At 40.3% G+C, this 10,376-nt stretch overlaps 1 protein-coding gene across 1 annotated transcript; it reads left to right on the forward strand.

The window, feature by feature from the left end:
• Positions 1–5,002: 5,002 nt before the first annotated feature.
• LOC120039935 (heat shock 70 kDa protein 14-like) lies at positions 5,003–9,759 on the forward strand. The gene is made up of 6 exons (XM_038985251.1): positions 5,003–5,097; positions 5,381–5,461; positions 6,196–6,278; positions 8,103–8,151; positions 8,753–8,855; positions 9,431–9,759. The coding sequence occupies exons 1-6, from the start codon at positions 5,041–5,043 to the stop codon at positions 9,730–9,732; spliced, it is 675 nt and encodes a 224-aa protein (XP_038841179.1). The 5' UTR covers positions 5,003–5,040; the 3' UTR covers positions 9,733–9,759.
• Positions 9,760–10,376: the final 617 nt, after the last annotated feature.

The raw sequence follows: 10,376 nt of genomic DNA on the forward strand, positions 1-10,376 counted from the left end.
AACTAACTATAGAGGATCTCTACTACACAACAGAACCAACTGAATGTCTAACTATAACTAACTATAGAGGATCTCTACTACACAACAGAACCAACTGAATGTCTAACTATAACTAACTATAGAGGATCTCTACTACACAACAGAACCAACTGAATGTCTAACTATAACTAACTATAGAGGATCTCTACTACACAACAGAACCAACTGAATGTCTAACTATAACTAACTATAGAGGATCTCTACTACACAACAGAACCAACTGAATGTCTAACTATAACTAACTATAGAGGATCTCTACTACACAACAGAACCAACTATATAACTAACTATAGAGGATCTCTACTACACAACAGAACCAACTGAATGTCTAACTATAACTAACTATAGAGGATCTCTACTACACAACAGAACCAACTGAATGTCTAACTATAACTAACTATAGAGGATCTCTACTACACAACAGAACCAACTGAATGTCTAACTATAACTAACTATAGAGGATCTCTACTACACAACAGAACCAACTGAATGTTTAACTATAACTAACTATAGAGGATCTCTACTACACAACAGAACCAGCTGAATGTCTAACTATAACTAACTATAGAGGATCTCTACTACACAACATAACCAACTGAATGTCTAACTATAACTAACTATAGAGGATCTCTACTACACAACAGAACCAGCTGAATGTCTAACTATAACTAACTATAGAGGATCTCTACTACACAACATAACCAACTGAATGTCTAACTATAACTAACTATAGAGGATCTCTACTACACAACAGAACCAACTGAATGTCTAACTATAACTAACTATAGAGGATCTCTACTACACAACAGAACCAACTGAATGTCTAACTATAACTAACTATAGAGGATCTCTACTACACAACAGAACCAACTGAATGTCTAACTATAACTAACTATAGAGGATCTCTACTACACAACAGAACCAACTGTATAACTAACTATAACTAACTATAGAGGATCTCTACTACACAACAGAACCAACTGAATGTCTAACTATAACTAACTATAGAGGATCTCTACTACACAACAGAACCAACTGAATGTCTAACTATAACTAACTATAGAGGATCTCTACTACACAACAGAACCAACTGAATGTCTAACTATAACTAACTATAGAGGATCTCTACTACACAACAGAACCAACTGAATGTCTAACTATAACTAACTATAGAGGATCTCTACTACACAACAGAACCAACTGAATGTCTAACTATAACTAACTATAGAGGATCTCTACTACACAACAGAACCAACTGAATGTCTAACTATAACTAACTATAGAGGATCTCTACTACACAACAGAACCAACTGAATGTCTAACTATAACTAACTATAGAGGATCTCTACTACACAACAGAACCAGCTGAATGTCTAACTATAACTAACTATAGAGGATCTCTACTACACAACAGAACCAACTGAATGTCTAACTATAACTAACTATAGAGGATCTCTACTACACAACAGAACCAACTATATAACTAACTATAGAGGATCTCTACTACACAACAGAACCAACTGAATGTCTAACTATAACTAACTATAGAGGATCTCTACTACACAACAGAACCAACTGAATGTCTAACTATAACTAACTATAGAGGATCTCTACTACACAACAGAACCAACTGAATGTCTAACTATAACTAACTATAGAGGATCTCTACTACACAACAGAACCAACTGAATGTCTAACTATAACTAACTATAGAGGATCTCTACTACACAACAGAACCAACTGAATGTCTAACTATAACTAACTATAGAGGATCTCTACTACACAACAGAACCAACTGAATGTCTAACTATAACTAACTATAGAGGATCTCTACTACACAACAGAACCAACTGAATGTCTAACTATAACTAACTATAGAGGATCTCTACTACACAACAGAACCAACTGAATGTCTAACTATAACTAACTATAGAGGATCTCTACTACACAACAGAACCAACTGAATGTCTAACTATAACTAACTATAGAGGATCTCTACTACACAACAGAACCAACTGAATGTCTAACTATAACTAACTATAGAGGATCTCTACTACACAACAGAACCAACTGAATGTCTAACTATAACTAACTATAGAGGATCTCTACTACACAACATAACCAACTGTATATCTAACTATAACTAACTATAGAGGATCTCTACTACACAACAGAACCAGCTGAATGTCTAACTATAACTAACTATAGAGGATCTCTACTACACAACAGAACCAACTGAATGTCTAACTATAACTAACTATAGAGGATCTCTACTACACAACAGAACCAACTGAATGTCTAACTATAACTAACTATAGAGGATCTCTACTACACAACAGAACCAGCTGAATGTCTAACTATAACTAACTATAGAGGATCTCTACTACACAACAGAACCAACTGAATGTCTAACTATAACTAACTATAGAGGATCTCTACTACACAACAGAACCAACTGAATGTCTAACTATAACTAACTATAGAGGATCTCTACTACACAACAGAACCAACTGAATGTCTAACTATAACTAACTATAGAGGATCTCTACTACACAACAGAACCAACTGAATGTCTAACTATAACTAACTATAGAGGATCTCTACTACACAACAGAACCAACTGAATGTCTAACTATAACTAACTATAGAGGATCTCTACTACACAACAGAACCAGCTGAATGTCTAACTATAACTAACTATAGAGGATCTCTACTACACAACAGAACCAACTGAATGTCTAACTATAACTAACTATAGAGGATCTCTACTACACAACAGAACCAGCTGAATGTCTAACTATAACTAACTATAGAGGATCTCTACTACACAACAGAACCAACTGTATAACTAATTATAACTAACTATAGAGGATCTCTACTACACAACAGAACCAACTGAATGTCTAACTATAACTAACTATAGAGGATCTCTACTACACAACAGAACCAACTGAATGTCTAACTATAACTAACTATAGAGGATCTCTACTACACAACAGAACCAGCTGAATGTCTAACTATAACTAACTATAGAGGATCTCTACTACACAACAGAACCAACTGAATGTCTAACTATAACTAACTATAGAGGATCTCTACTACACAACAGAACCAACTGAATGTCTAACTATAACTAACTATAGAGGATCTCTACTACACAACAGAACCAACTGTATAACTAACTATAGCTAACTATAGAGGATCTCTACTACACAACAGAACCAACTGAATGTCTAACTATAACTAACTATAGAGGATCTCTACTACACAACAGAACCAACTGAATGTCTAACTATAACTAACTATAGAGGATCTCTACTACACAACAGAACCAACTGAATGTCTAACTATAACTAACTATAGAGGATCTCTACTACACAACAGAACCAGCTGAATGTCTAACTATAACTAACTATAGAGGATCTCTACTACACAACAGAACCAACTGTATAACTAACTATAGAGGATCTCTACTACACAACAGAACCATCTGTATAACTAACTATAACTAACTATAGAGGATCTCTACTACACAACAGAACCAGCTGAATGTCTAACTATAACTAACTATAGAGGATCTCTACTACACAACAGAACCAACTGAATGTCTAACTATAACTAACTATAGAGGATCTCTACTACACAACAGAACCAACTGAATGTCTAACTATAACTAACTATAGAGGATCTCTACTACACAACAGAACCAACTGAATGTCTAACTATAACTAACTATAGAGGATCTCTACTACACAACAGAACCAACTGTATAACTAACTATAGAGGATCTCTACTACACAACAGAACCATCTGTATAACTAACTATAACTAACTATAGAGGATCTCTACTACACAACAGAACCAGCTGAATGTCTAACTATAACTAACTATAGAGGATCTCTACTACACAACAGAACCAACTGAATGTCTAACTATAACTAACTATAGAGGATCTCTACTACACAACAGAACCAACTGAATGTCTAACTATAACTAACTATAGAGGATCTCTACTACACAACAGAACCAACTGAATGTCTAACTATAACTAACTATAGAGGATCTCTACTACACAACAGAACCAGCTGAATGTCTAACTATAACTAACTATAGAGGATCTCTACTACACAACAGAACCAACTGAATGTCTAACTATAACTAACTATAGAGGATCTCTACTACACAACAGAACCAACTGAATGTCTAACTATAACTAACTATAGAGGATCTCTACTACACAACAGAACCAACTGAATGTCTAACTATAACTAACTATAGAGGATCTCTACTACACAACAGAACCAACTGAATGTCTAACTATAACTAACTATAGAGGATCTCTACTACACAACAGAACCAACTGTATAACTAACTATAGAGGATCTCTACTACACAACAGAACCAACTGAATGTCTAACTATAACTAACTATAGAGGATCTCTACTACACAACAGAACCAACTGAATGTCTAACTATAACTAACTATAGAGGATCTCTACTACACAACAGAACCAACTGAATGTCTAACTATAACTAACTATAGAGGATCTCTACTACACAACATAACCAGCTGAATGTCTAACTATAACTAACTATAGAGGATCTCTACTACACAACAGAACCAACTGAATGTCTAACTATAACTAACTATAGAGGATCTCTACTACACAAGATTCCTATATTTCTATTTAATGTATTTTTAATCCCAGCCCCAATCCCCCCAGGAGGCCTTTTGGTAGCGCGTCATTGTAAATAAGAAAGCTTTCTTAACTGACTTGCTGAGTTAAATAAAGGTTAAATAAATAAATAACAACTCTCCGGTACCTGCCGCAAACTACTACAGCTGCAGCCAGACACAAGGACCTCTTCTGATTGGTTTCAGTAAATATCTCCGATTGGCTGAATATTGAGTCAGTTTCTACAACGTTTTACTCTGATTGGTTTAAAGTAAAATGAACTTTAACCTTCTTGGTTCAGCCTCGCAGTGATTTTTCAACAAGCATGGCGGCTATAGGAGTACATTTCGGATACACATGTGCCTGTGTAGCTATTTTTAAGGTATTGTGCTGCCTGTTGTAACGTTTTTAGTGGTGTGACTAGTCTCTTTTTTCAGTTATGAAGCGATCTATTTAGGAGGTCTGCAAAGATCCGGCTAAACCTGCTTCACAACGTTAGTTAGTTACCGGTAGCTAGCCGATGTTAGCATGGAGTGCATGAGTTGGCTACCGGTGTTAGCCATCTAGTAAAGCTAACGATAAAATAACTTGCTTGGATTTTGAGATGTTCTTATCGGTCAAGCCAGGGTGGAAGGTTTTTGACCGTAGTATTGTGTTTTGTTCAGGATGGCCGAGCGGAGGTGGTCGCCAATGACGCCGGGGACCGAGTCACTCCTGCGGTGGTGGCTTACCGAGACACCGAACAGGTATCATACAACTAGCTAACATACCGGTTCATTTTAGTTACCTCAACTGGTTCATCTGCTAAATATTTGTATGGGACCAATACAATTTGGTGGGGATAGACAAAATAAAGAGTCGCGGAGGCGGGTTTGTCAGAGTCCTCGAAGGAAGGCGTCTATTGTAGGGGGATTTTATGCTCGGTCTGAACATTAACATGCAGCTCTTGCGGTATGGTTTTGCAAGCACAAGGACCTTGTCTTTAATATCAGCGATAAATAACAGGTTAAGTTGATACACACCTTGATAAGGTTAGTGCTCCTACACGGCCATATCTCCATGTTAGTGCGTGTTTCCAGAAACACATGGAAGACTACAGGCGACCACCTGTGCTAATTAGTTATCGAGCATGCGCAGAACACCTGTGTAAAATCCCTCAGTCTTTCGCCAGTGTGCAGGTTTCAGGTCTTCCTAGCGAAGACTTTCATTATAGTCACTCTGAACGCTGTTCCCGCTTTAAAGGTCCAATGCAGCCGTTTTGAGCTCAATATCAAATCATTTCTGGGTAACAATTAAGTACCTTACTGTGATTGTTTTCAGTTAAAATGGTTAATGCATAGCTTGACGTTAACCGTTTTACCTTTGTCCTATCCTCCATCTGTCATCTCACACTGTAACCCCTCCTTCACCTCCCTGTTCAATCCGTCTGTCCTATCCTCCATCTGCCTCCCTCTCATCGCTCTCTGTCTCTGCCCTGCAGATAGTAGGGATTGCGGCTAAGCAGGGTCGTGTCCGAAACGCAGCCAACACTGTGGTTAAAGTCAAACAGGTGCTGGGGAGGAGGTGAGTGTCTGTATTACAGTTGAAGTCAGAAGTTTACATACACTGTGGTTAGAGTCAAACAGGTGCTGGGGAGGAGGTGAGTGTCTGTATTACAGTTGAAGTCAGAAGTTTACATACACTGTGGTTAAAGTCAAACAGGTGCTGGGGAGGAGGTGAGTGTCTGTATTACAGTTGAAGTCAGAAGTTTACATACACTCAGGTTGGAGTCATTAAAACTAGTTTTTCAACCACTCCACAAATTTCTTGTTAACAAACTATAGTTTTGGCAAGTCGGTTAGGACATCTACTTTGTGCATGACACAAGTCATTTTTCCAGAGTATTTCACTTATAATTCACTGTATCACAATTCCAGTGGGTCAGAAGTTTACATACACTAAGTTGACTGTGCCTTTAAACAGCTTGGAAAATTCCATAAAATGATGTCATGGCATTAAAAGCTTCTGATAGGCGAATTGAAATCATTTGAGTCAATTGGAGGTGTACCTGTGGATGTATTTCAAGGCCTACCTTCAAACTCAGTGTCTCTTTGCTTGACATCATGGGAAAATCAAAAGAAATCAGCCAAGAAATCCACAAGTCTGGGAGCAATTTCCAAGCCCCTGAAGGTACCATGTTCATCTGTACAAACAATACTACGCAAGTATAAACACCATGGGATCACGCAGCAGTCATACCGCTCAGGAAGGAGACACGTTCTGTCTCCAAGAGATGAACGTAATTTGGTGCGAAAAGTGTAAATCAATCCCAGAACAACAGCAAAGGACCTTGTGAAGATGCTGGAGGCAACAGGTACAAAAGTATCTATATCCACAGTAAAACGAGTCCTATATCGACATAAGCTGAAAGGCCGCTCAGCAAGGAAGAAGCCACTACTCCAAAACCGCCGTAAAAAAGCCAGACTACGGTTTGCAACTGCACATGGGGACAAAGATCGTACTTTTTGGAGAAATGTCCTCAGGTCTGATGAAACAAAAATAGAACTGTTTGGCCATAATGACCATCGTTATGTTTGGAGGAAAAAGGGGGAGGCTTGCAAGCCGAAAAACACCATCCCAACCGTGAAGCACGGGGGTGGCAGCATCATGTTGTGGGGGTGCTTTGCTGCACGATGGACTGGTGCACTTCACAAACTAGATAGCATCATGAGGTAGGAAAATTATGTGGATATATTGAAGCGACATCTCAAGTCATCAGTCAGGAAGTTCAAGCTTGGTCGCAAATGGGTCTTCCAAATGGACAATGACCCCAAGCATACTTCCAAAGTTGTGGCAAAATGGCTTAAGGATAACAAAGTCATGGTATTGGAGTGGCCGTCACAAAGCCCTGACCTCAATCCTATAGAAAATGTTTGGGCAGAACTGAAAAAGCGTGTGCGAGCAAGGAGGCCTACAAACCTGACTCAGTTACACCAGCTCTGTCTGGAGGAATGGGCCAAAATTCACCCAACTTATTGTGGGAAGCTTGTGGAAGGCTACCTGAAACGTTTGACCCAAGTTAAACAATTTAAGGGCAATGCTACCAAATACTAATTGAGTGTATGTAAACTTCTGACCCACTGGGAATGTGATGAAATAAAAGCTGAAATAAATCATTCTCTCTACTATTATTCTGACATTTCACATTCTTAAAATAAAGTGGTGATCCTAACTGACCTAAGACGGGGAATATTTACTAGGATTAAATGTCAGGAATTGTGAAAAACTGAGTTTAAATGTATTTGGCTAAGGTGGACGTTAGCTTCTGACTTCAACTGTATGTTCCCAATGTTCTAGAGAATGAACTCGCCTCACGCTTCTCCCCATTTTTCCTCTTCCTGTCGGCAGCTTTGAGGATCCTGAGGTGCAGACGCATAAAGCTGAGAGTAAATGTCCTGTGAGTATACAACCCTCTACCTCCTATTAGACATTAGTGTCAGACTACCTAACACTGCATTGTCAGACTACCTAACACTGCATTGTCAGACTACCTAACACTGCATTGTCAGACTACCTAACACTGCATTGTCAGACTACCTAACACTGCATTGTCAGACTACCTAACACTGCATTGTCAGACTACCTAACACTGCATTGTCAGACTACCTAACACTGTTATCAGTGATTAACATGTCTCTATTAGACTACCCAACACTACGTTATCAGACTACCTAACACTACGTTATCAGTGATTAACATGTCTCTATCAGACTACCCGACACTGCGTTGTCAGACTACCCGACACTGCGTTGTCAGACTACCCGACACTGCGTTGTCAGACTACCCGACACTGCGTTGTCAGACTACCCGACACTGCGTTGTCAGACTACCCGACACTGCGTTGTCAGACTACCCGACACTGCGTTGTCAGACTACCCGACACTGCGTTGTCAGACTACCCGACACTGCGTTGTCAGACTACCCGACACTGCGTTGTCAGACTACCCGACACTGCGTTGTCAGTGATATTGTATAATAGAGAATCTGATGTGTTTCAGTTGGTCAACAAGGGAGAGAAGCCGATGTATGAGATGACTGGAGAGACGACCAGACATGTGGCTCCACAAGATGTCGCCAAACTCATCCTACACAAGATGAAAGGTTCGAACACACTGTCCCAGTGGGGGGCCCTAACGCTGTGCACTAGTGGAGATCCCAGACCCCCCCCCCGACGCTCTGCGCTAGTGGAGATCCCAGATCCCCCCCTGACGCTGTGCACTAGTGGAGATCCCAGACCCCCCCCCCCTGACGCTGTGCACTAGTGGAGATCCCAGACCCCCCCCTGACGCTGTGCACTAGTGGAGATCCCAGATCCCCCCTGACGCTGTGCACTAGTGGAGATCCCAGACCCCCCCCCCGACGCTCTGCGCTAGTGGAGATCCCAGATCCCCCCCCCCCCCCCCCCCGACGCTGTGCACTAGTGGAGATCCCAGACCCCCCCCCCTGACGCTGTGCACTAGTGGAGATCCCAGACCCCCCCCTGACGCTGTGCACTAGTGGAGATCCCAGATGATTGAATGGGTCTAAGCAATATGGCGGCCTATCAGGGAGCAAGTTAAAACTATTGTCAAACTCCTTCCACCTGTGAAAACACGTCAGCTGTCCTGCGGGTAGGGAGTACTACCAGAGGTCCACTTGGGACTGGGCCACCTTCTCATCTGTTGTTGTTTCCATAGAGACGGCCCAGTCGGCCTTGGGCGCTGATGTCACAGAGGCTGTCATCACTGTCCCCTTTGAGTTCGCACATGCTCAGAAGGCGGCGTTGAGGGCGGCAGCGGAGGCGGCAGGGTTCCGTGTGTTGAGGCTGATCCACGAGCCGGCTGCTGCTCTACTGGCGTACGGCATCGGACAGGACTGCCCCTCTGGGAAGAGGTACGCTATGAACTACAGGTCCACCCCATTTTATTGGAGGAACCAAAAAGACCATACCGAATTAATCGGCCGTTTTTTTATTTTTATTTTTTATGTATGTTTGTAATAATGACAATTACAACAATACTGAATGAACACTTATTTTAACTTTAATACATCTATTTAAGTCTCATAAATAATGAAATATGTTCAATTTGGTTTAAATAATGCAAAAACACAGTGTTGGAGAAGAAAGTAAAAGTGCAATATGTGCCATGTCAGAAAGCTAACGTTTCAGTTCCTTGCTCAGAACATGAGAACATATGAAAGCTGGTCAATATTCCCAGTTCAGAAGTTTTAGGTCGTAGTTATTATAGGAATTATGACGCGTTGACTATTTCTCTCTACCTTTGTATTTCATAAACCTTTTGACTATTGGATGTTCTTATAGGCACTATAGTATTGCCACCTAATCTGGGGAGTTGATAGGCTTGAAGTCATCAACAGCGCTGTGCTAATAGCATTGCTAAGAGCTGCTGGCAAAACGCAGGAAAGGGCTGTTTGAATGAATGCTTACGAGCCTGCTGCTGCCTACCACCGCTCAGTCAGACTGCTCTATCAAATATCAAATCATAGACTTAATTATAATAAACACACAGAAATACTTAATTATAATAAACACACAGAAATACGAGCCTCAGGTTACTAATATGGTCAAATCTGGAAACTATCATTTCGAAAACAAAACGTTTATTCTTTCAGTGAAATACG

The sequence above is a fragment of the Salvelinus namaycush genome, unplaced genomic scaffold, assembly GCF_016432855.1.
Source record: "Salvelinus namaycush isolate Seneca unplaced genomic scaffold, SaNama_1.0 Scaffold3110, whole genome shotgun sequence".
Taxonomy (NCBI): domain Eukaryota; kingdom Metazoa; phylum Chordata; class Actinopteri; order Salmoniformes; family Salmonidae; genus Salvelinus; species Salvelinus namaycush.

Bases quoted from the DNA above. Each gene is read 5' to 3' on its own strand.
- LOC120039935 (XM_038985251.1), top strand. From the start codon at position 5,041: ATGGCGGCTATAGGAGTACATTTCGGATACACATGTGCCTGTGTAGCT. The intron at 5,462-6,195 runs GTATCATACAAC...TCTGCCCTGCAG, and splicing joins CTTACCGAGACACCGAACAG to ATAGTAGGGATTGCGGCTAA. The intron at 6,279-8,102 runs GTGAGTGTCTGT...TCCTGTCGGCAG, and splicing joins AAACAGGTGCTGGGGAGGAG to CTTTGAGGATCCTGAGGTGC.